The sequence below is a fragment of the Varroa destructor genome, unplaced genomic scaffold, assembly GCF_002443255.2.
Source record: "Varroa destructor unplaced genomic scaffold, Vdes_3.0 BEIS01000003.1, whole genome shotgun sequence".
In the NCBI taxonomy this organism is placed as follows: Eukaryota; Metazoa; Arthropoda; class Arachnida; order Mesostigmata; family Varroidae; genus Varroa; species Varroa destructor.
The window spans coordinates 34,024,978-34,050,460 of record NW_019211456.1 but is presented as its reverse complement, the minus strand read 5'-3'; the positions used below and the strand labels follow the sequence as shown (position 1 = coordinate 34,050,460).

General features: G+C 37.9%; 2 protein-coding genes across 6 annotated transcripts; one reads left to right on the top strand and one right to left on the bottom strand.

Annotated features, from left to right (window-relative positions):
- Positions 1-1,999: 1,999 nt before the first annotated feature.
- On the top strand, positions 2,000-17,260 carry botv (exostosin like glycosyltransferase 3). Of its 4 annotated transcripts, XR_015323073.1 has the most exons (17): positions 2,000-2,351; positions 3,294-3,388; positions 4,479-4,747; positions 4,973-5,126; positions 5,398-5,572; positions 5,758-5,949; positions 6,316-6,534; positions 6,864-7,110; positions 7,351-7,527; positions 8,460-8,758; positions 9,260-9,477; positions 9,793-9,946; positions 10,107-10,184; positions 13,196-13,395; positions 13,685-13,886; positions 14,269-14,528; positions 16,228-17,260. XR_015323073.1 is itself a non-coding variant. In XM_022795829.2 (16 exons), the coding sequence occupies exons 2-16, from the start codon at positions 3,366-3,368 to the stop codon at positions 14,476-14,478; spliced, it is 2,817 nt and encodes a 938-aa protein (XP_022651564.1). In that variant the 5' UTR covers positions 2,000-2,351; positions 3,294-3,365; the 3' UTR covers positions 14,479-17,260. The 4 variants fall into 4 exon arrangements, 3 of the variants coding, with proteins under 3 accessions (XP_022651564.1, XP_022651566.1, XP_022651565.1); XM_022795829.2 differs by having other exon boundaries at positions 14,269-17,260; XM_022795831.2 differs by having other exon boundaries at positions 2,001-2,351; positions 9,263-9,477; positions 14,269-17,260.
- A 1,206-nt stretch (positions 17,261-18,466) lies between these two features.
- On the bottom strand, positions 18,467-23,132 carry TTLL1B (Tubulin tyrosine ligase-like 1B). 2 transcript variants are annotated; one of them, XM_022795832.2, is made up of 7 exons: positions 22,893-23,132; positions 21,994-22,137; positions 21,625-21,770; positions 20,709-20,863; positions 20,149-20,330; positions 19,735-19,830; positions 18,467-19,353 (listed from the first exon to the last, which is right to left on the bottom strand). In XM_022795832.2, the coding sequence occupies exons 1-7, from the start codon at positions 23,130-23,132 to the stop codon at positions 19,126-19,128; spliced, it is 1,191 nt and encodes a 396-aa protein (XP_022651567.1). In that variant the 3' UTR covers positions 18,467-19,125. The 2 variants fall into 2 exon arrangements, with proteins under 2 accessions (XP_022651567.1, XP_022651569.1); XM_022795834.2 differs by lacking the exon at positions 22,893-23,132 and adding an exon at positions 22,274-22,426.
- Positions 23,133-25,483: the final 2,351 nt, after the last annotated feature.

Below are 25,483 nucleotides of genomic sequence, written 5' to 3'. Positions count from 1 at the left end.
AAACTAAATAAAAGGGAACAGCAGTTGTTTTACTTATTTCTACTATTAGTTTCTATGTAGCCGATAACATATTTTATAAGCTACATGTAGACGATACGTATAGAACAGAAGATAGAATAGCACGACAAAAGCGAAGCCTCGCGTTGCTCGGGGGAGTGAATTATATACACTTCTATATAACCTTTTCTGTGGTCTTCAGCGGTGTTTGATTCGGATATTAAAAAGAAAAGCTTTCATAATAGCATCAAAGTTATCTACTGTGAAGGCTAATTTCCAGTCATTTAAGAAAAGCTCAGAGTGTGAAATCTGCCCAATTCGAAATAACGTTAGCGCGTTTGTGGTTGGTATTAGGCTTTCATGCAGCAGCTCTGATGTTTACCGAAATTTCAAGATGTAAAACCTTTGCAAAGACGCAAAGGCAAACGCAGGTTCTTCGTTCTTCTCAAAGATGGCGAACAGAAGCTAGCAAACAGAAGTCACTGCTGTATCGTAACGCGATTCGCAGTCTTCATCGCGTCACCTCGAATGAGAAACTACAGGATTGGTAAAGCTGCGTGTCATTGATGTTTTCTTTTTGCGGCTAGTGTCATGAAATCACATCAAATATTTATTCGTTTGAGGTTTCTGCCTCAAACGCGAAGTATGATTGTATATTTACTTAAGTTTGGTATATTATTGTAATTGTACGAAATGGAATCGATGTTAAATAGATATTATGCTATTGTGTCTAATACAGGACGACGCGCCAGTAACCGAGTCTCTGGATTAGACTAGAGTAAACTGAATTGCGATGACCTTCATGGGAGAATTGGCCGATGGCACTTTCGAAACGATTTTCATTGCGCATAAAACATTACCTTTTACTGTCCCTGACGCGGCAACAGAGACTGAGAGTGTTCGTTCCTTGAAAAACATTTTGATAAATGCAAAATGCGTCCAATACTTTTCGCATAGTGAAAATGACCTATCGATGATACGTGTCCTATAAAGACAAAATAATTTCCTTATGATACTCTCTCAAATCTAAAATATCGATGAATCTAGTTGAAGCCATTTGAGTTGCACCGTATTTTCCTCCAAAGCATGTATTGTAAAAAAAAGAAAGGCTATCACTCTTCTGTTCCATGTTTTGCTTCGACGCAGATGTGTTGAGCTCACTGTCTGAACGATTATGCAGGTAGTCAATCATGTGTGTAAATATTGGTTTCAAAAGCAACCGTTAATCACTGTCTTATGGGCGAAATTAGTATATTATTAAAATTTAGTTAAATATGGAAGGCTTACTTGATAGATGCTCTGCAAGCTCTAGTAATGTATACTGAATTCAGGCTACCCAGGAGAAATTTTTCTTGGCATCTGCGCGCTCTCTTGTATAAGATTTAATTACTTAAATGATTACATTTTTAAAATTTTTATCAATACAAGGTTTTGAAAACGATCCGTCACATTGTAAATGGCTACGTATGCTACTGCTAACGAATCTCAAAAAACCCTTTTTCCCTTCAGAACGGTTTTAGGACGCGACAGGAAGCAAACATGCGAATTATCTTTTTAACGCTATAAGAAACTATCATATACCTATTATCCTATTCTTGTCATGCTAAGATCAATTATGATGCTCGTTGTCAGCTGCTACAGTGTGAGTTTTTAGTGCAGTGTCTCTTGCTGATCGTCATTTTCTGGTAATTTGGTGGTATTTGTGCATATTTTTTCAAATTCTTTTGTTTTACACATGTCGTCGACAAGCATAGAATGTCGGTTTGATCTAGAAGCGCCTGCACTATTGGAGGCGGCACGAAAGAGAACTAAATTCCAGTCCTTATAAAATGTATTAATTTCTCACAGAAGTTTGACAACGGTTCCCCGTTCGACCTGCCGTTTATGCGTCCCTAGCATATATAATAATTTGTGTCGGTGCCAGCTTGTAAAGCTTCTATTTGAAGTCTCTATGAAAGGCGAAACCGCGCGCGAAACCTTCCGCCCTTTCCCAGCTCATTGCTGTTTCTGTTGTGCTCCTCTCGGTTCGATCGTACGCGTAATCCGCGAGCGACTCGCTGCTAATGGTCCTTCTGCTATATTATTGATATAAGGAAAACGTCAACTCTAAGCTAACTATTCACTTATGCATCTCTTTATAATAAGTTAAAGTTACGCTAACTATAAACTGTGTAGACTGTGGACAGTGATACTAGCAGTACCGCAGCGATGAAAGGAAACGCGAACAACATCCTTTGAAAATGATTTTCTCTATGTTGCGAGACATTTGTGCTCTCAACTCATGATGAAGTAGAGGGGTGGAACAGCGCGAGTGGGCTAAATAAACACCATGCAACATTGATACCAGTCTCTAGGTTAGTGTTGTTTTTTTATATATCTTTGTTCTGTATGTGTGACTGTGTGTGTATTTGTTTTTTACCCAGCCGCGCAAGGATGAAAGAATAGGTTAAACTGAAGAAACGTCTTATAAGTGTAGAGACGCTGCTCTTCCCCGTAGCTGACGTCAGATCTTCTCTGTGGCACTCGAAATGATCGTAAGCATAGACATGTCGAGATGATACAAGTCGTCAGAGTAGAACAGCCAAAGAATCCAACGATAGATAAGAAACATAAAAAATCAAGTAACTTGGCGAGCTTCTTTGACGAAAATTCGTTTGAAAAATACATAGGAATAAGGTCAACTAGTTCTATACTTGTGCGTTTATCAATATTTTATCTTGCTTTTCCGACAGGTAAGTTGATATTGAATTATGCGGTTCACTACTCTACAAAGTTTTTGCTGTTAGAACGAACTGTCGAAGATTCAAGTAGCAAGTTAAACTGGCGAAATGTGAAATGCATATCCTATGTAGGTATGATGTTGCAACTGTAGGGATCATGGTTCTATCAACATAACAGTATCATTGGGAACATTGAGTAAGAAAAATACTATTCGTTAAGAAAGATATTTAAAGACGAAAATGAAAACACATTTGAGATTTCGTAGAACAGCAGTATTTTCTATGATATGAACATTGCGAGATTACACTTGACTGTTTTACAAGTGAATATAGTTTTGCATTTTTTCCTGCTGGCTTCTTTTATGTAGCGTACTCGCACTGTATTGGAACCACAGTGGCCAAACTACAATTTTTTCATTCATATTACATGCGGCGACAGGTTAACTAAAACAATGCGGAAAACTTCGAAAATACATCTTATAAGAATAAATTTGCGTTGCAAAAAAAATCTCAAATGGTCTATAATGCTCTTAGATCTGTCAGCATAACATAACTGTCTCAATTTCTGCCTTATAGAAATCTAACCTGTCCCGGAAATAACTGGGCTGTGTGCAATGCTATAACTCGCGTAGCCTTTCCAGAATTCGCATGGAAGTATGGCTCAGATCTCGGTGAGTAACTGGTTTGGCATGTTGTTAGCAATTTTTTGAATCGGTTAGGAAATAGAACATCAAGAAAGCGTTCCGATATAACTCTGGCATCTTGAACTAGACGCATTGTTAGTTGTCGTTTCTGAAAAAGGTCTTTTGCCTCATTTGTCGACATTCGTTCTTGACTGGTCGACTTTCTTTCAAGGCCCCTTCAAGCCTGATCTATGGTTCAAAAATCAAGCTATATGAAATATAGCGTAAGTTCATGCATACGTTAGACACGGCTAGAGATAAACAAAGAGATTATGTGTATAGAGTATAATACATAAGTTTGATTATTTCGTCACAGGTTTCATGTAGCAGGGATCACGTGCCGTCATTTCATATGTTTTGATACCTTTATACTGGCTACATCCGCCTTTAAAGACAAGTTTGTAGAACTTTGTCACCCTAATTGGAAAAAGGGTTCAAAAACGGTCTATTCCGCAAGGATTTAGAGTTGTTTTCAGCAATCAGCCGCTCGTGTATGCCACGTCAGCTATATACGTTTTAAACTCTGATGTAAACCTGCTTTCTGTGCACGCCTATTATTAAAAATTCATATAATTCTCTAAAATAAAAATGCTACTTAACACTCTTACGTTATAAGCGCGTTACCGGCGTGCAGGCAATGCTCAAATATGATCTCGTTAAGCCTATCATTAAAAATTCATATAATTCTATAAAATAAAAATGCTACCTAACACTCTTACGTTATAAGGGCGTTACAGGTGTACACGCAATGTTAAGATATGATCTCGTTAAGCCTATACTTATATAAAGTGTTGCCTGTTTTTCTTTCAATTTTATATAGAAATATTTCATTCATGAAATAACTATGTTGCATGCCATAAGAAGCATGGCATCCTTTGTTGTAAAATCTTACCGCTTTATAAACTGAATACTTGATCATTTTTCTCTTTTTCATCTAATAGATTCTTTGTAAACGTCTTTCTACTTTTTTGCTTGTTTAAATACTCCTAAGACCCATAGCCAATTATGTAATTATAAAGTCGATCGAAGCTGCGTGCCCGTTTTTACATTATACAAGTAATCATATATGTGCTTGTAGAAAAATCGCGCTCGATCCAGCGAGTGCTGCCAGAACGACAGGAAAGTTACCCCGTATAGCCTCTGACGTTGACGCATCGCCAAAAACAATGCGGGTATACTGGCATACGATTCACTGGCGCCGTCTGCTAGCGGCTGGAGTTGTACTGATATCCCTGGCTTTGTTTCTTCCACTGGTGGCCTTGTCGTATCTGGATCGAGGTATTTTTTCCTCAAATGAAATTCAAGAAGTGGGCGCGCTGTCCGAAAATGAGAAGATTCGATTGTCGGGTGAGTAAGCAACCGTATTGATCGGGGTGTTCAATTCAGTGGCTCAAGAAATGGAATGTTAGAACATAGAACAGGGCGCTGACTGATAATTAGATCAAATATGTATCTGTATGAGGTTCAGTATTGAATCAGGTTGGAAACTGGGATTCTCGAGAATGCCGTTTTCAGTTTATGCTACGTACTAGTGACTGCTGGTCATATGGCTTTATTAATTTTTTTATGCAGTACGAATCGAGTTGCGGGATTTGGAGAAAAAGCGAACCAACATCCGGTTTGAGCTCGATCGGCTTCAACAGGAATGGGACAGCCGAAATGAAAAAATCGTCCTCCAGAAGCGAGAGCTCAACGGCGTTAAGCTCTCACTCAACGAGGCCATGAGGTCTGATTTCTTTTATAAAATATATCAATATCATTCAATAAGAAAGGCATATTTTCCTCATGATGGGGACACTGTTCTATCGAGGGAACGCTTACATTGGTTATTGTTTTGTTTTAAAATTTAGCGATGAGTTTATTTAACTCGTCTTACTATAAACAATCAGCACATAATACTTCGCAACAATTTCGTAGCCAGCTATTATTTGTGTTTCGCGGGTATTCGATGTTGACCAGATAGACAACTGTTTTACACTCACTTACTTAATGAACAGAACACTGGAAGAACTCTCTAAGGCAAAGCCCGCTCTTGTTCGAATGCCATTGAGTATACCGGCGGAGGAAGTGGTATCAACGCCCCGTAGGCGGAAGATTGTTAACACCGTTAAGGACTGTTCCTTGGAGCAGTGCTTTGATCTCTCGAGATGCCCGTTGAGAAATCCATTCCAGGTATTTCTTTCAAATTGGAATTGTTTTCATTGTTATATACAGTAATTACTTCGAATGCACCGTAGGATGTGCTGATAAAGCTTGATAACATATGATTCACTTTTTGACATGATCGGAGTTCGGATGATCGGAGCAAAGCTTTTAGGCTGTATATAGATTCATATTTGACCGTGTGTTTGTGGTAGGTTTTCGCCTATCCTCTGGACCCGCATCGCCTTCCAGGTGTTCCTCCTTCTTTGGTTAACGCTCTTTCTTCTGCGATACATTTGAATCACTATGTGACTGACAACCCACGGACTGCCTGTCTGTTCTTGCATGTCACCTCTTCACAAGCTATTCTCACTCCTGTAACTAAAGCTGGACAAACAACGGGACAGGTAAGCACACATTTATTTTTTTTCCTGCAAAAGGTAAAATAATAAAACTGATTGTAACTTTCATACCAATCGATTATTTCAAAGAGATGTTTATTTATTTATTATTAACTAGATTATACATCATGTTTTTATTGTTCAGGTTGTTTTATAACTATTGGTAAGCCAGGTTAGACATACAAGGTCAGTTGATTGGTGGAAATATATGGAGTTACGAACTTCTTTTAGTTGTGATCTCGTATCATTTATAATATCTGAATGTAATTATTTGGATAGAAAGTAAAGGATGCAGAAAGTTTTATAGAACATATTGGATAGTACGATGAATTCATTTATTATAAATAATTTTGTCCTGACCGATAATCTCAGACAACAACTTCACCTATGGCAAACGTGTCCACTTTACGCTATTGGAATGGCGATGGAGCAAATCATTTATTGCTAGTTCTGGACAACTGCACTACGGTTTCTCCAGATCAAGGCGGTGGCTGCAATCTTGCGCCGGTTGATCGCGTCGGAAGGGCTATTGTGGCTCGACAAACGTTTCCAGCAGGCTCATTTCGGCCAGGGTTCGACTATGTTATGCCAGTGAGTGAGCAATTGGAATATGGATTACACCAGAACTTTGTCGGATTATGCTACAGATCAACCTTAACAATGCACCTTTTAACTAATATAGTATACAGCTATCATGGCTTCGAGTACTCAATTTTACAGAAGCCCTTAGTCACTTATCTTATTCACATACGGATGCACCTGTCCAAGATACAGTTTCGTACATGACCCTGCATAGAATTTCGTTTAACTTTTCGGGAAGCTTATATATAGTCCCTCTATTTCTAGACGAAAACAGAATGAGTACATTATTTTAATACTGCAAGGTTTCGTAGTGATAATGTGCGATAATAATATTTTAGACATGGGTGGACCAATCACAACCTCGACTGAGTCTTCCTTCTATCTTACCGGCGCGGCGAAAGTATCTTCTAAGCTTCAGTGGAAGCTACATTGAGCCCGAAGAAACGGAGACAACGTTGGAAATTGCTAAAAGCTCACTCAGTGACAAATACGTGCAAGGCTTGTTAGGCCAGTTTAGTGATAGCGACGACTTGCTACATATTCGGACGAACTGCATAGACGACAATGAGCTTAATTATGTTCAGGGTAATTGATTCCACAGTGGTAAAATATTTGCGGGTTTGTTTTTTTTTGGTTAACGTATCTGAATTGGAAAATATATATAAAATGCATATTGGACTCTTTGTAGCTCGCAAACTTGATCTTAGTTCCTGATCAGTTCTACCCTTTGTAATTGTTTGGATCTTGCAGTTGTTCTATATGTATTGAATAATTATTTAATAAAGTCATTATTTGTTTTTGTTTAATCTTCATGCTTCGTAAAAGGCTTAGTGGGACAGTGGGTCGAGTGTTCCGTTCACGATAGAGCGGAACGAGAACCTCTAGCGGATGCAACGTTTGCTCTTGTGATGGCGCCGAGGGCTGATTTTTATCGAGCTTCTGACTTGTTCACGAAGCGACTGCTCAAAGTGATGCGTCATGGAGCTATTCCGGTTATACTCGGTAAGCCCTAATAAAATACATAGCCTACAAATGATGTATATATAATCATTGATTTAATGAGAAAATAATCATAATCTGGGTAGAGCAAAGACATACATCTTCTCTTTCAAATAATAAATAGCAGTTATTTAAACCCATAAGTCCATTGTTACTTTACTTAACCCGGCTCGCCTTTGATAAAAAAAAGAGGTTTAGGCGACGAAGAAGTGATTTATAGGCATGCATCTCTAATACGGTCACAACTCTTCGTTTGCGTTGATTTTGTCTAAGCTGTGCGTATAGTTTTTGTTTCAAAAAGCTAAACAAATCGGATCCATTTTTATGCCGATAGAATTTCGGAATGTGGGTGCTTTATAGAACTAACAATAGCTATGTGTAGCAGCATCTACCGGATAAGAAACATTTGCCTATATTACATAAAATTTTGATCGACGATGTAACGGGTATCCTTTACATGTACTAAACCAAAAAAGAAGTGTTTAGTTGAAAAGAGTAAAGTTTCCCTGGCAATAGTGCTTCTTCTTAAGGGTAATGGTAACCCTAACCACTGGCTAAAGCTGTCTTGAAAAAATATTGAATTTTGCTGGGGTGTTTTATTCTGTCCATCATATAGTATACTGTTACATACTATTAAAAACAACACACTATTTGATAAGGGCTTGCTGTGTTCTCTGTTATTTTTAGTTTGTGAGAAGTTGTGTTTCGTCAAAGGTGCATGAAAAATTGGAACAGGTTCATGATCTGATTTATAACATAATAGGAGAGTTTATTTTATCAAGCATTCTATAAACACTAATTACAACTCATAAAATAAGCATAACCAAATTCCATAGCAGAAGGTGAAAATATTAATTAGATTCAGTTCTTTTAGGCCTAGTAATTGATTGTGCAGGTAGATAAATTTTTTGTAATCTATTTTGTCACTGAATTAGGAAACGATGTGGAGTTACCGTTTTCGCAACAGATAGAATGGGAGAAGGCTGCTGTCATCCTATTAAAAGCTCGTGCTCCGGAACTGCATCTCGTTCTCAAGACGTACTCAGATGCTGACATCGTAGCGCTACGAAGACAGGGCCGACGGCTTATGGAGAACTATTTAGCTACGCCGAAATTATCTATCGACACTTTGCTTACTGCGATGCGATTCGTCCTCAAAATGCCAGCTGCACCAGAGAGAGATGAACCAAGCAATCCTGTGGCCAATTTGAGTTTCGGACTTGTCAATCAACAGGTCTATGTGATATTCTATCACACGCGTGTGATGCATCGATACATTTATTACCATCGATATTTTGCTTTTTTCTATTTCTTTGTGATTTAGTCTATGTGACTTTGCATGGTAAAAAAACTTCAGTGAGTAGTTGCATGTTTTAGTTAATTTATCATTGTTTTAGATATCTTCTTTTTATATTTTCCTGCGTTCCTGTTTAGAATATATGCATACAAAGCTAGACGTCGGTCTTTTCGGTCATTCTTAAAAGATCGCGGCTTCAGTTGCTATCCTTTACCAAGACCTACGATAACGTATAGTAAATAACAATGGTGCTAGTTCTTCTTTCCTTGCCTAACATCTGTACGATACAAATATTAAATTCAGATTTTTTGCTACTAATTTTTAGCAATGAAAATTGAATATATTTAGCGAACAATAAGTCATTCAGCATGATCAGGGATTTTTAGTATCATGTAGATATATGTATTTTGATTATGATCTCGATTGTTTCTCACATAGCAGTTTTCTTCTGAGACGGATGAGATGCTGGGTCCAGTCGAAACTTCATATTCTTCACTAAGCTATCAACGGAACTTCTCGCTCACGTTAAACAACTGGCGACAGTTATTTAATGCTGACTTCGCTCCGCACCGCATGGCCCCTTGGCGACCCGACGACCCATTATTGCCTAGTGACGCAAAATTTCGGGGAAGCAGTTTTGGTTTTAGGCCCATTGGGTACGTAAATATGTATTTTACGATTGCTACAAAGGGTGAAAATTCTGCAAATGAAATTTCGCTTGCTATGACATACGTCTATTTGCTACTTAGTTGCAAAGACACTTCGTAACAGAACGCAATCCAAATCAGCGTCCGTGGCGCTGTTCTAGAGGCGCAAGGCAAGTTCTAAAGAAGATGTCCAAGCTAATTTATAAATAAAGGAACTGCGAATTAAAAAACCTACGGATTTATCAGTTTTCCGTGGCTGATTGAAACTAATTAAACAATGAATTGGACTCTATAATAATGATCGCAATCCCATTTGTTGCACAGATTTGGCGCAGGCGGTTCGGGGAAGGAATTCTCTGAGGCTCTGGGAGGCAATTGGCCCCGGGAGCAGTTTACGGCTGTGATACTCACTTATGAGAGACAGCAGGTACTTCTCGAAGGAATCTCCTCTCTTAAAGGATTACCTTATCTTAACAAGGTATGTACTATATCATATTATATACTCAGGGAAAAAAAGTTTTTCAAGATTCTTTATTAGCAAAGAATAATTATTGCTTCGAAAGACTGCAAAATGGTAGCCTCAAGTCTGCTCAAGAGAGTCATCAGGATAAGACCCATTTTATTTAACGGATTTTTAGGTTGTCGTTGTATGGAACGGACCACAAACTCCTGGGCCGGAAACACTAACGTGGCCGGATATCGGAGTGCCCATCCAGGTAAGTAGTTGCCTATTCAGTAATATCACCTAGCCTGGCTGTTTCAGATACATTTGAGTATTCGAATCCACTTATCGGGCTGATTGAGCCTTACTGTGTAAACTTCTTATTTTGTTCCCTTTGGCACACTTGGAGCATTGTTGTTGGTTTACGGTACTGTGCAAGCTGTGTATAATAGAAGTAAAAAAAAAGTTGCGTTACGGAAGTGAATGCTGAATTCACCTACCATCCTCATGTCGATGTTTCAATGACATTATATAGCCAGTGTAGTTGTCAGCGAGCTATGAAAGGATGTTTCTTAGAACCAACGGTGGTCATTGTCATTACAAACCGAGTATTTTGTTGACCGATATAAAGGTTTCATTTACTTTGGCACATCTAGAGTTTTCTTTTCCTTTTAGTACTTTTTAGTAGTGCGTTTATTAGGCCGCGTATCTTGAAAGAAAACATTTTTTAAAACTGTATACACTCAGTTATGTCTGTTTCGCTTATTTGTGGATAAATTGGTTTATTCAGTATTTGGGCTAAATTATCGCACTCAGTACATGGAATGAGCCTGCTTTGCCTGCGGGGAAGTGCACATGGGTTACTCAAACCAATCCTCTTTTAGTCCTTGCATGTACGCATAAATCTTTTGATATGTCTCTGACCGCATAAACATGACACCTACACCGAAAGAAGAGTCCATTATATAATATCTCGACGGTGTACTAGGTATTGACAGTATTCTCTTTTCTCAAAAAATTCAAAAATTAGTTTTTCAGCCATACAAATCAAGACACGGACTGTTTGAAGTAATCATGGAAAATGTATGACTCTTGGCTTCATATTTAGACTAATGTACTAACATAATCAACGACAAAGAACGGCACTAATAATTGTATAAGTTAGTTCGTGATAAAAAAATTTAAAGGTAGAGAAGAAAGGTAAGATAATAATCGAAAGCCTATATTATTGCCGCTATAGGAAACTAATGTACCACTCGTATCTTGGGACGTATGCCTTTTGGTTTGCGTATAGGCATGTTGCATATTCACTTTACTAATTCAGTAGTCGCTTCGTAAGGTCTGCTTTAAAGAAAAACTAAATTTCTTTACCACCAACGAAGAATACCAACGAAACAGTTTCCGTAGAAATAAAAAGTGTTTTTGCATTTATTTAAACAAAAATATTTATATTACAATGCATACATTTACCGATATACCAAAGTACGTCGTATGTGCATATGTTAATATCAAATTTGTTTTCGATTTCAAATACCATCCTGTGTGTATATGGGGTATAAATATGGCCTATTCCTTTGGCTTACTTGCCTCTCCTATTGATAGATTCCTAGATGTTCATGATTAGCCCGAATATATCGGAAAATATAAAAGGTCATTTTGAGGCAGTTAAATTGTAAAAAAAAGAACCACACTATTATATCCGTACAATGTCGTCAATCGATAACGATAGTGCCCTGTTATTCCATCCTAACTAGTTCATGTCTATATAGCGAAAAGCTTAAGGCTTAGTCAGAGTTGATGTACCGCAGAAAGAAACTGTCGAATCGTGTAGAGGAACGGAAAAATTAAACATTGAGAGATCTTTTTCCTTTGCTTGTTTCAAATATATTCTATACTACGAACATATTTTGGACATACATTCATTATGACTGTACAGTTTTCCGAAATGCATTGTGTTGTTTATTAGCAAGGTAAAAACGCCACAGAAGTGAAGCTAGATTTTCAGTAGTTGTCGTATTCAGAATGATATTTCTAGCTGGCGTGAAACTGTAGTATATGTTAACGGGTTTGGAAAGTTTGTTTGATACTCCTGGGTTACTGAAAAGCTTACGTAACTGTTGATGCCTTATCCACAGTTTTTTTTTTCTGTGCTAGAGTTAGAAAGAGCTGTGGTATACTAAGAAAACACAATGTCACAAAAAATTTCTGCGCTTAAACCGAGGTAATTTTTTTAACATTAATTTTATTTTATTTCATAATAGAAACCCCCTTTGATTCTTAGCATAGAAGTGTTTTCCTTGAACATAAAAGAAAAAGAAAATACTGGCACTCATTGAACTGCAATAATTATTTTATGCGTTTATCCACAAAAAGTGTGTCGTGTTCCGCAATATGAGAAAAGCTAGGATCTTTTCGAAATGCTTCCATAGATTGAAAGGAAGTGATGGCTTCCCGTAGTTAATCTTGAACGTGCCACTGCGCGGAATTGCCTCGTGCAATATGCATATCCTACAACAAATGGTGCTTTGCTCAGAGGCGGATAAAACAGTTAAATGAAATAAATTATCCTTATAACATTGCTGTTAAGTATTATATCAAATGACTCATTTGGGGGCACGAATCCAAGTGTGTACACGTTGGGTTTCCAGTTTTTTAGTTTAATAAATTGGCACGTTAACCGGCTAAACGTTGAACCAGGATCCGATTTTTCTTCTTTGCGGCTCACATAGAAATAAAACAGAAGAACAGGCACTACACGATTATTGGGAACATTTTTACTGCTGCATTAGATTGTAGAGTGGATTAACGTTGAAAAAGCTGAGCTTTTAACGTTCTATTTGACACATGTGAATATATTTAAAGTCGTACGAGATATACCTATTGGAAGCGGGAAGTGATGCAACAGTTGGCTTCTCATTGCCTCTTTTTTTGATGTAGTTGATGCAGTTCCGCAGAGAGAACATTCACGAATCGTTCCGACTCAATCCGATTGACAGAGTGAAAATATAAATATTCAACGAGTTGAAGCTTGTCGACAGCAAAATATAACTCACGAAGTGAGCTACCGTGTACATCATATACCAGACCACAACACTTATCGTAATGCGCAATAGGCCCGACAATGCTGAACACCAGCACCGAATATAAAATTTAGACTGTCCACATAATTGCATTACTCGAAAACACGCTTGGCAAATATCAGAAGGCACTTCCATTGCGTGGCTTAGCATGCGGTTCAGTCCGTTGTTTATTATTATTGCTCTGTTGCTATTTCTTTGTGTATAGGTGATTAAAGCGCCGATAAACTCATTGAACAATCGTTTTGTACCGTGGGACGTCATCGAAACGGAAGCTGTGCTGTGTCTTGATGATGACGGACGTCTCCGACATGACGAACTGGTATTTGCGTTCCGGGTGTGGCGCGAGAACCGGGATCGAATCGTAGGATTTCCCGGTCGCTTCCACGCGTTCGATTCAATCCACAAGTACATAATGCGATAACGTTTTTCCAGTCTAAAATAAGCCCCAATGGACGCTTGCATATGACGCATTAACCACATATAATTAATTTAAAAGAGACGTTGTTTCACCGCCCTGGATAACATTATTGATTTGGATATATTGTTGATTTTATTTAGCTAGGGTTCAAACAATTCCTACTGGAATACATTTTTTCACGCGCTTTCAGAGATGTTTATCTTAAACAAAACCAAAATATCAGTTTAAAGTAGTTGCTACGAAAAACGTTACGTAAACAACATTTTTTGTTCGTAGGAGCTGGAACTACAATTCCAACCATAGTTGCGAATTATCGATGGTTCTTACTGGGGCAGCGTTCGTGCATAAGTTCTATCTCTACGCGTATACAAATTACATGCAACCCGAGATTCGACAGATTGTTGATCGGCTCATGAACTGCGAAGATATTGCGCTCAACTTCCTGGTATCTCATCTGACAAGAAAACCGCCTCTCAAGGTAATGTACATTTATTGGCTAGTTAAAGGAGTGAAAAACAATCTAAGTAAACCATCAAATGACCCATTATGAGCAAGGTCAGCACACTTCTTTGCTATACTCCACTTCGTTTGGTTGTTATTCCAAACTGGTCGGATTCGCGTGGCTCGATGAAACTACTTTCAGGGCTAGGCCGCGATCAATGTCTACACCGAAATATGGAATTGGCCTTACTACGATCGCCCAAATTTATCATACATACGTAATTTGTGCATAAATGTTAACATAGAAGGGTAAAAAGTCCGCGAAAAGTCGTGTTACGTTCAGAGCATTTTAGCAAAAGCAGCAGACGGAGAAATGTTATTAAATCGAAATGCATTATTTTATATGATTAAATTTTCAGGTGACTTCAAAGTGGACCTTCCGCTGTCCAGGATGTCCAGTAGCTCTTTCAGAACATGACTCGCATTTCCTCGAACGACACGACTGTATAAATAAATTCTCACAAATCTACGGTTATAATCCACTGCTGTATACACAATTACGGGCTGACTCGGTCTTGTTCAAGACGCGAGTACCACATGATAAACAGAAATGTTTTAAATACGTCTAGAAGAAATAGGACCACACTGAACAAAATTGTAGCAAGGAATTCTTATTCGAGTACGTATTCAAGCTTGATTTCAAACTACTGGACAGTACTCGCTGACATATAAGTTGCTTAGATTTTTTGAGGTAAATGAGCTTTTCGATAAAATTATTTTACGAGGCATGTTTGTTTACCACATATGTCATCTAACAATTTTGTCTAGTCACCTTTAAAGCCCTGGAAAGTGTTCATCTTTAGCAATGGCTAGGTATACACATGTACGCTCTTTGCTTTAGATTTCTTTGAAAACGTACTCAGTGACTTAAAAATGAAAAGTGCGAAGGACCTGTCTGTGGCCTTGTTGCAGGCTACCCGAAATTATTTAGGGTGTACTTACCGACAAACTTAAACAGCATAAATGGTGCTCCGCTGGTAGGCAAAATTTAGGAAGTATCGACTCACGTATTTGGGTACCTACAACTGAGTTTCCTACGAGCACCTACGATTTCGATTGAGTTTCATTAAAGAATAACGACCTTAGAGGCAAGGATAACGTCGAACGGTAAGAGTCAACGCTTAGTGACCAAGCTTCTGTTTCTCGAAACTGAGAACGCTAGTGGAATTCCTCAAATCTTAGTGAAAACACTGAACAAGGAAATTTTTAGTGTAACGGCAATTCTGTATTAGTGCGATTATGACGGGAATGAAAATCATGAGGTTGAGGGCCACAGAACAGATGATTACATTAAAAAAACATTAAAAGGAAAAACGAGTTGCTCTAATCACAAGCTTTTTAGACGAAAACAAACCGCGGTTTCTAAAGTCATTATACAAGTCGTAGATAGCGAAAAATTTGGAAAGCATATTTGCCAAATTTCGTCTGCCTGTTAAAAAAAGTTATTCAATATACTTCATATGCTAAATAGGTCCGGACAACCTAACATTATACTCAAAATTATTTTGTTTGTATAGCTCGTAGGCACTTTACCTTCCCTTAAAATGTGACGAATTCGACTGTTAAGGATATCTGATTGTTAGTATTACTATAAAAAAAAAAAAAATATATATATATATATATACAACGGAACGGTCGTGTGGCAGGGTTTCTGACATCACGTCATTTAATACGAAGAAATCATTTACTATTACTATTCATCATTTTTGTCTAGTCCTGAAAGTCATATTTTATGAGAAAGAACTATGGATTAATTTTTATTCTAAACTAAGAAGGTAAAGTTCTATGGTAGAAAACAATTAAGTCAACACTTATTTTTAGTTGTAGCATTGTATCAAGTGGATTAAATTTTTGACGTACTAATCTTAGTAAGCAACGCGTTCGTGTGGAAAACTTTGCTACAAATTCGTAGGTGTGTTGCGCCCCAAATGGGCTCCCTCGTTTTACTGATCTTAGCGAAGTTTACTGATTATAATGAAGTATAATGATTTAAGATTATACACTCATTTCGTTTGATTGATTCCTTCCGCTGGAAGAACAAAGGCGCATGGGCATTTATTCTGCTACGCCTGCCCAGGTATAGGGCGTCTGTTTTCTCGCGTTTAGTAAACAATCACAGTGACGTCATAGTACTTTTTCCATATATGTGTTTTTCGTTAAGATGTCTAATTGAACCCACCATAATAATGTAAAGACATACGTAGCTGGTAGTAATGAAATACACACGTAACGTATTACTGAGTTAAAATCTTTTCTTCTAACCGGCCCTCGACCTACATTGTCTTTCCGGCTTCGGGCTTTCTTTGACACTGCTACAGGACGCCATCGCATGCGCGCGCTCGGGCTCGTAGTCGCGCAGCCTTTACATTTCCCTCCGGTATTATTGATAGCAGTTTTCCATTTCTATTTATGTATCAGTCGGAGCTTGTAATCGCGAACATCTTTTACGCGGATGTCCAGTTTCGACCCAGTGATTTGTGTCGAACGAGCTTATAATTCCAGACATCATCTCGTAGTCGGTAACGTGTTTGCCTGCAAAACTTATGGACGTACGATGGTCTCGGTTTCAGTCCGAGCGTAGACACACCTCGTTTCATGCTGGAGCCAGCCGTATGAATTAATGCCTACCGGCAATGGTACCGGGTTTGCCACTGCCTTAGCCGTCACCGAAATGCATGACTGAGTTGTGTGGTTGTATATACGGGAATGACAAATAAGAATCGAGTCGTACAGACATGACTGATTATACTAATTTGCAGAGATTTATTTTGAATATGATTATTCTGATACATTTGTATATTATTAAGATACATCAATTCTGTATATTAATGTATTTATGCACGTAAGGTCTAGATAATTTCAGGTACTTGTACTATATTAGTTTAGATTCAATTTGCTTTAATTGATAAATTTTGTTCGTTCCGTCACCAAACCTAGCTAGAGCCATTTTCCCACACATATTTCTAAACTAAAACGAGGAACTAGCTGTATTTTTTAAAGACTCACAGCTAAGCTTGAACGCGGCTCATACTGTAATAATTGAATATTTTTACTACAGCCTAATAAAAAAAAAGTAAAATAAATCGCCATATCAGATGTTAATAAAATTCAGGAAACATTCGTGAATGCGAGATCACCTAACAAATGTATCTGACCGATAACCCATGTAAATCAATTGTAAATATTGTACCGTACGGAACTGTGTATGGAAACTATGTAACCCTATAATAATAATCATCATAATAGGTGAGAAATAATTCATCAACCCGGGCTGTTATATGATATATTCGTTGATTGAAGTAATTGGTCAATAGATCAAATAAAATTGAGTGTTAGTTAATTGAGGATTGATAGTATTTGACTATTTATCTACCTAGAAGATAAAGTGTATTACTAGATATAAGCTGGATTGTACGGCGATCGTCCAAATCTTACTTGTCCTCTTAGGAATGGTTTCTGCCAATTTCAATGTACATATGTACTGCCGCTTCTTGCAATTTTTAAAGTGTTTCGCTAGCTCTACCTCGGAGCGCAATTCCACTTTGGTTCTTTTACGGATTTGTTGTAATGTTTGACTCATTAAACCGTTTCAGCATAGTCTGGTGACTCATGTACAGTGGAAAATTAAGAGCGTTTTGAGATTTGGCCTGTGGATAGAACAACAGCGTGGTACCACAAGACCGAATGCAAAAATCGGCAAAAATTAGATGTTTTTTGTAATACTAATAGTTATTTCATTAAGGCTTTCATTTGGATTAAAAGTATTTGTGGCCTGAAAAGATAACATTTCGCTACTTTCTTTATTTTATTACATCATTCTCTGTCGCTGCTGCGGTACGATTATGCCTGGTATGTTCAAGTTGCGACTGCGTCTGCATCATTTGCCGCTAGTTGATACCGGTGCAATCAGTGCTCATACCACTGTTATCTCCTCATCGGTGCTATAATATGGGGGTTTTAGATCAAATTATTTTTGAATATATCCGTTTGCCTATCTATGATGTTAGGGCTTGTTTTGTTTTTTGAACATATCTGTACGTGTCTGGGGCTAGTCAAGAGGAAGCGTTTTAGTTGTAAAGGAATTACGCTTAGCTGGCACAAAGGAATTAGTTACTTTCGGAAATAAAGTAAGAATTTGCTGAAAATATTTCGGACCATTATAAAAGCTGTAAATGCGATTCGTATGTTTATGTGTAACGCTTATCTAATGGTTTAGGTATTTGTGTGAACGCTTTATATATATATGTAATCTTAACGGCTGATTAAAATGCTCGGGGATAGGTGTCGTTTATTTGCTACATAGTTTTGTGTGTGCCATACAAATTTCTGAGCCAGGCGGCTCGGTTACTGCTTAGGTGTCGCCTGGTTAATATAAACACTGCTGATAAATATCGTAAATGTATTTCTAAAAAACACAGTTGAAGTGCCCAAATAATAATACATTATAATTTAATGCATCTACTTGGCATAAACATGTTTTCGATGAAATATACGATATCTAGTTTTCAGTATTTTTTCTTAGCGTTAACTTGTGCTCTCAAATGGAATACCAGAACATAAAATAATGGAGTACAGCTTTATTTCGAACCATATACGATGTACCTCGTCTAGACGTACAAATGCATCTTATGCATCTTTTAATATATTTACACTACACGTGTATAGTACGCTATCGTAAAGGAGTTAGTTAGAGGACGGCGATCGGCAAGAAATAATTATCTTTTTTTCTCGATAATCTCCTACGGGAAGACTGGTAGGCCTGAATGACCCCAGATAGTTATTCTCTAACTTACACTGAATTCTAGTCTACGTTTATGTACAGATATGTGATGGAAGAAAAACGGAATGCAAACAGAATATGGACCTTAATATTATCTCATGTCTACAACGGAGCGGTCGATATCACGTATGCACTTATGGAGGGTGGTAGCTGGACTACGGTATAGAAAAGCTGTGCTAGTATTTTTTTGGTGGCGTTCTGCATACAAATTCAGGATTTGAGACAGACTTGTGTGAAGTACTTTGCGAGAGTAATGTTTTGTCATGATTTGAAACCATTTGTTTTACATAATGATATTAGGTCGAGACCATCGTTAGATGTATAACCATCTTCAATACATGCGCTGAAATTTGGTCCCTATAAGGCCCATTTGGCTTTCATTATTTTGTCCTTGCATATCTGTGGTACGATGCATGCGCATTAAAACTATACCTCTCTATTTGTTTTGTATCTTTTTTCGTCCCCCAGAGGGCGTTCTCGATGAATCACTGACTTCGTCGTATATGAGACTAAAATTGCCCATACGAAGGTCGGCCAGTGAAGTATAAGAGTTGCGCACGTCAGATCCTTCTGGATTGAGAAGCTCGAGTAGATCGGCGATTAGGTTCTCCTTTAATTCCTTATCCTTTGTGGTCGTTGTAGAAAGTGAGGGTGATGCATTTACCTGTGTCGTGTTCAGAAGATATTAAACAGATAACTTTACATAGGGGCATGCCAGAAAAGAAAACTATGATCTGAAACTATTAGTTCTGCTTCAATAACCTGACCAGCAATTCATAGCCTGATCCAGCCAGTTTGAAGACACTCAAAGGGTTCTACTTGTTTCTTGTAGAGTTCAATGCTGCAAGTTCATAGCCTATAGCCCTGCCACTTGCCGACTGTAGCCCGTAAATACGGCCAACTAATAGTGCGAGCATCAACGATGGGTAGGCTCTTAAGTGTATTGTTCTTCCGTTATGTCCTATGCAAACATAATCTCTCGCGTGTATATCGAGAGAAAATACAAATAATTTAGTAAAAATGCATTCGTATAATGTGACCTTACCTCAATTAGCCACGGCCGAAGTTCTTCATTTATGATGATGTCATATCCGTAGCACTCAAAACAGTGTCGATCAGAGTTCATTACGGATGATACGGCCTAGAGAAATAGACTATCAGTAAATATTGCACATGCAGTGAACAACTAGTATACCAATTAGGAAACATTTAGTACTTTTTTACAAGTAGAGCGCGGACAACCCTATCAAAGTAAAAGCTAAAGGGTGTTAAGATTAACGGTTGTTACTACGGGCGAATTACTTCAATGGCATGCAGGCGAAACCTGTATGCCATTGAAGTTAATACAGTCACCTAAATTTGCCGTCATTACCGAAAGAGTCTTAGTTGGCTTCAGTACGGTATAAACGAATTCACTACTAATTATTAATACCAGCATTTAAATAAATGAAAATACAACCTTGAGCGAGTGTACAATTAGGCTCTTGATGTTGTCAAAGAGTTCATCAGTGACTGCTTTTCCGCGCATGCCCTCCAGATACAGGCGTAGAGATTTCAATGACCATTTTCCCCCATGGTAGGCGTTGTACTCCTCGCCTTGTTTTTGTATCGACACATTTGTTAGATGCACTAACATATTGCCTAGAAAAAGTATCGAGACAATTACAATTCCTTCTATACTTCTACAACTTCTCTATTTTCTTTTAAACGGTTATCGTATTGTGAAATGCTCGATTAATCAGTCTGTTAATTGTGACATTGTTAAAGTTAAAGAACGTTCAAGGTTATTAAATAAAAGTGAGGATATTTTTATTTTTCTCAGCAGATCTCCATAGAAGTGGATCTGAAGACTTAACTACTTTTTGCTGATAATGAGAAATGACGATTTTGGAAGACTAGCAGTCAGCAAGGATACTTATCAACGTTCATGTGTCACGTACAACAATAGCTTTCACTTACAAAGAAAATAAACACACCTCTTTTTTTAAAAACATAGTTTTTATGGAAGGCCAATCATACCGAGCTCTTGGGCATCCGTTGAATATTTTGTTTGGCAAAATCGACAAAATCCTTCATCGTAAAGAAAGGCACGTAAAGGTAGAAACGACGTGACCAAAACATAGAGTCGCAGATCAAATTTTCGCCCTCCAATCAACAGGGGATTGTCAATATACCTGAAACAAAGATGCTGTTAATACGCTCATTACAGCAAGTACGTAAATTTAGCTACATTCTCGAAGCCTAATTTTGCAATATTGAAGAAAGATTATTAGGACAATCTAGGCGTCTAATAGAAGCCCCTATAACCAGCAAGCAACCAAGCGAAGATCGTTTATCTATCTTTTCAGATTTGGTATGTTTCACGAAATAGAAAAAAAGCTCTGTTCCCTTTTGTATCTATTATTTCTATTTATCTTTTGTAGCTTTTTACTCTTAAATGAATAATCATTTGAACCGAATTGAATTTATGTAAAATTTATTTCTATGCTGAGGATCTTTATATTCCCTTAGGACATTTTATTGTGGACTAAATGCTTCTGCTTATTATACAAATATGTGCATGCTTGCAATAGCAGGGTGGAAGCAGATCAGAAAGGAGTGGTCTTGCAATATTTCTTCGAAATATAACTCCAACTGCAATTACCCCTGATTTATATGAATTCATTCCACGATGTGAGAAAATGGCTTCTTTCTTTCTTTCCCAAAGTGGGGATACTCAAATAAAATTCAAGCTGATTTGTATTTCTCAGATATCGTAACAGGGTAATTTCCGTAACTTTTTAGTGGCGCAAATTGTCTGGAACGAGTCTCATGATCGAGCTTACCGTAGCGGTTTATCCTGATTCATAAGTGTTATAAACGGATTTGAAGAACTTGTATTAGGAAAACAGAATAAATTGGGCCAGATTTGTTATAGTCCATTATCAGACGCTACCTGGATATGACGAAGAGCTCTTTATTACCGCCTGTCGCGTGTTCGATAGTTAGTTCCTTGTGCCACTTTTTCAGTTGGGCCAGACGTTTGATGATGAAAATGCCGTTCCCTTGGCTCTTTCCTGTCGGCTTCACGATCCACGTAGACTACAAAATGGCAAACGGCCAAAGGGAGTGGTAGACACTAAGCTGCAATTCTATTACTATAACGTTTGAGGAATAGTCAAAAGGCAAGAATTTGTGATTGTATCGTGGCCAAAATTCCTGTGCGATGTCCAAATGATTCGCTCCTTCCAGCATCACTCTTGCATGCCGAAACTTATGGGAGTCTGGCAACGTTTTCTGATGATTGGAAACTAAAATTACGTACCTGCGGATTTTTGCGGAATTCTTCCACGAAAAGGTTGTAGTCTGAAGGCAAAATGAACGTCGTAGGAATGAAGTCTACCAGTTTCGTTCCCAGCTCCTTTTCAACGTCCCTTTTGTACCGTTTCAAATTCCTCATCATCAAATCCTGAAATTATGCTCACATAGAATATATCGCGCTTGTTTTCAATAACAATTCTTGGCGGTAACTATGAACAGTGGTATACGAATTCCTTGTTATAACTAAATCGAAAGCTATACAAGCGCTGCACGATTACAATCACCTGGGAGCATTACACAGAGCTTTATTCACCAATAAAACATTTGATGAACATCAGTGCACTAGCTTGGACCGCAAAATCGTGACGACATTTTAAAATGCAATTCGAAAGGCTCAATATCTTTAAGGTAATAATCGCGCGAAATCGTCTGCTCTATTCTCTGTCAGCTATGGTAATCGAACGCTACACAGCGCCCCCTATTATAGCTGATCCACTGTGTAACACATAGAACAACAATCTAAATGTACGATATTGTTAGTTATCTATCATCAGCTTGCACAGCCAGTCGACTTTTCTTGTTCATGTTCGTTTTTTGAATAGATTGTTCTGCGTACTTGATCTAGCATGCCCTGATTAAAGGGCACATCGTTGTCAAGTGTTAATATTACCAAGCTTGAAATGTCTGGTACTCAGGAGCTACTCGAGCATGTCCTCAGCAATATTTTCAAATGATTTGATTTTTTAATATAAACCTCACTCTAGTGAAATATAAAATGTCAATGCTACCTTTACATAAGATATTTAAAATTGGTCTTTCCCGCGTGATCTATTGAAGGATGCAGTGGTGCTGCGAGAATTTAAATTAAAACAATATTCTTCTAGAAGTCACATACAGACCAACCTTTCGAGTGAGTTCATAGAACGTAGGAAAATGGTTCACCATCTGATTCGGCTGAAGTCGACGCGTTTTGTTGTCAAGTGAGAATAGATCTCGAACAGTTGGTACCGATGCCCAGTAAAACTGCCAATCGTCGGGATTGTCCGGATCTGCTTGGACCCATCCTCGCTTTTCGAAGTTCGAAATGAGCACTGATTTTTTATCCATATCACACATATATTTGAATGTACCACTGCTGCCCATAATGCTAATACTATTAATTAAATATCTGCACGCCTGTTGAACACAGCTGATAATCGTCGAATGCACTTGATACTACACGATTCGCAGAAATTTTAATATTTCTATAAGTTTTATTAATAACAACAAGTAAGTTATTTCGTGTGTCATTCTTTAATGTTGCCAACGCAATATTTAACGTATCAACTGATCGCATTCGACAAACAACCCTGACGTTATCTAAGGTAACTAGTGCACTATTACTTGCTCACGTTTTTTCTACTCATTATTGACGGCGAACACACGCTATTCACTATCGAACTGAAAAAGCTTTTTTGTTCGAAGCGAATGTGGTACAATGGGCTCGTCAGATATGGAGATTCAAAACAAGGGTGTTCGCACGGTCTATTGCATTTGGTAGCCGTACTGACTCCTCCTTACAGAGAAAAAGCTAATAATGATGCGCCGTCAATGTCAAAGTCAGAACTGTGCGATGTCCTGTTCCGGATGGAACCTTGAACAGAGCCTCGAAATGGAACCTATATTGAAGTCGCTTTTAGAGAGGCGTTGCATTCGCTACGAGTTACGACTGCTTTGGACCGAATCTGCTTGTGGGTGAGGGCCGGCTCCTGGTAGCAGGGTTTCTCGTTGGAGGAGGGCAATTTCAGACGGAATCCTAGCCATTGTTGCCTAACACCGAATCCACGATGGGGTCTGTTTAAGAGAGGATAATAACGGGAAGCCTTGGTGAGCCTCCTCCAGAGACCTTCCTTTCTCCCTTCACTCGTGCGCTCCGTAAATCAGATATACGAAGAGTGCGCGTTAATTGGTCGAAATTTTCACGTTACTAGATCATCATGGGTACTTAGTTTTTGCTTGGCAATTTAATGAAACTCAATTATTTGAGGCTAAAAAAGTCTACCTTGTTATGTTTCTTCGCGACTGTTTTTGAGCTAAAAGAGACATAGATACATACCTTCGCTTATTACAGGTGCGACATTACGCTATTTAGTTCTTCGTGTCGAGGAAAGCGAGTCCGAATTTCTGCACAATCGAAAACAACTGGAGTTGGTTAAAACCGTTGGAATGAATAATTTAGCAATCACTGTTGCCGAAAATGTATTTTATTTGACATGCTGGATAATATTAATAATCGCTTGTATAATACTTCATCGAAAATAACTAAATAAAAAGAAAAAGAAGAATGTAAAAAAAGAGCTCATTCCAGAATATACGATAGACTTAAACACTTAGTTATATGGTGGCATGTACATTTTGAATAACGGTACATAGCACATGATAAATTACTTAATTTGTTAATTAAGCAGATTTAATATACGGTACAAAATGCTAACAAAAATACGGTAAAAGTACAAAATGCTACCGAAAAAAAGATAAAAGCACTGTTTTTGTAATTTTTTTCTTAATGGGTCTCTACTAAAGTGGTGGTGGTCCTAGGAGCCTCATAAAAATCTAATAAATTTTGTAAAAAATTAGCAAGTATGAAAACAACGTGCAATACTGTCTGTGTAGATAAAAATCGTTCCAACACAAACCTACATAAAATACAACAACGGCACTGCGTACTGTGAGATCTACTCTTTTCTGTTTTTGTATACACTGCATTTAGCGTTTTGAAATTTTTCTAGCAACTGCATTTTTGTCATTTGTATTACCATGTTTAATCTCGTGATCGATAGCTTGAAGGGGAGCATTGATGGTAGGATATGCTACGTTCATTAATGCCATCTTTAGTCCCTTGAAGCAATCAGAATCATGCAGACTTTATGGGAATGAGGAAAAGAAAACATCGGGCTTCCTTTGACACTCATGGCCATTCTCTCACCGAATTTTTTTCTGGTGGACGGCATAGGTTGCTTCGTGTCTCGCCTGATGACGCTGTAATCCAGGCCAGCTTTTTTGCTTGAAGTAGCTATACGAAAGTGTTTGTCCGTAGTGCGCGCCGTCCATGTCTCTATCTATCTCGGACTCGATTCCTAAAAAGCAAAGTTGCCTCTTGTTTTTTGCTCATCTTCAGCTTTCTTCAGTTTCATAATATAATATATCTATAAATAATATAACAATATCAATATCACATTAAACCGATAGAAAGCACATTGTCCACACTTTGTTTTTCTCAAAATGTTCCGTAATTGCTGCAATTAGTTGTGTCGCTTGACACCCTAAGGTATCCTAAGGGACCTTTTCTCAATCTCCAATGTCTTGCTTTCCATTTCCGAGATCACTGTACGAGTAATGAATGGCTGTTACAAATCTTTCTATAACTTACGATGAGTTTTAGTAACGCTTTCATCTTGGCGACCAACAATTTTACTTGCAATTTTTAACGTCAAATGATATTACTGCTTCTAAAC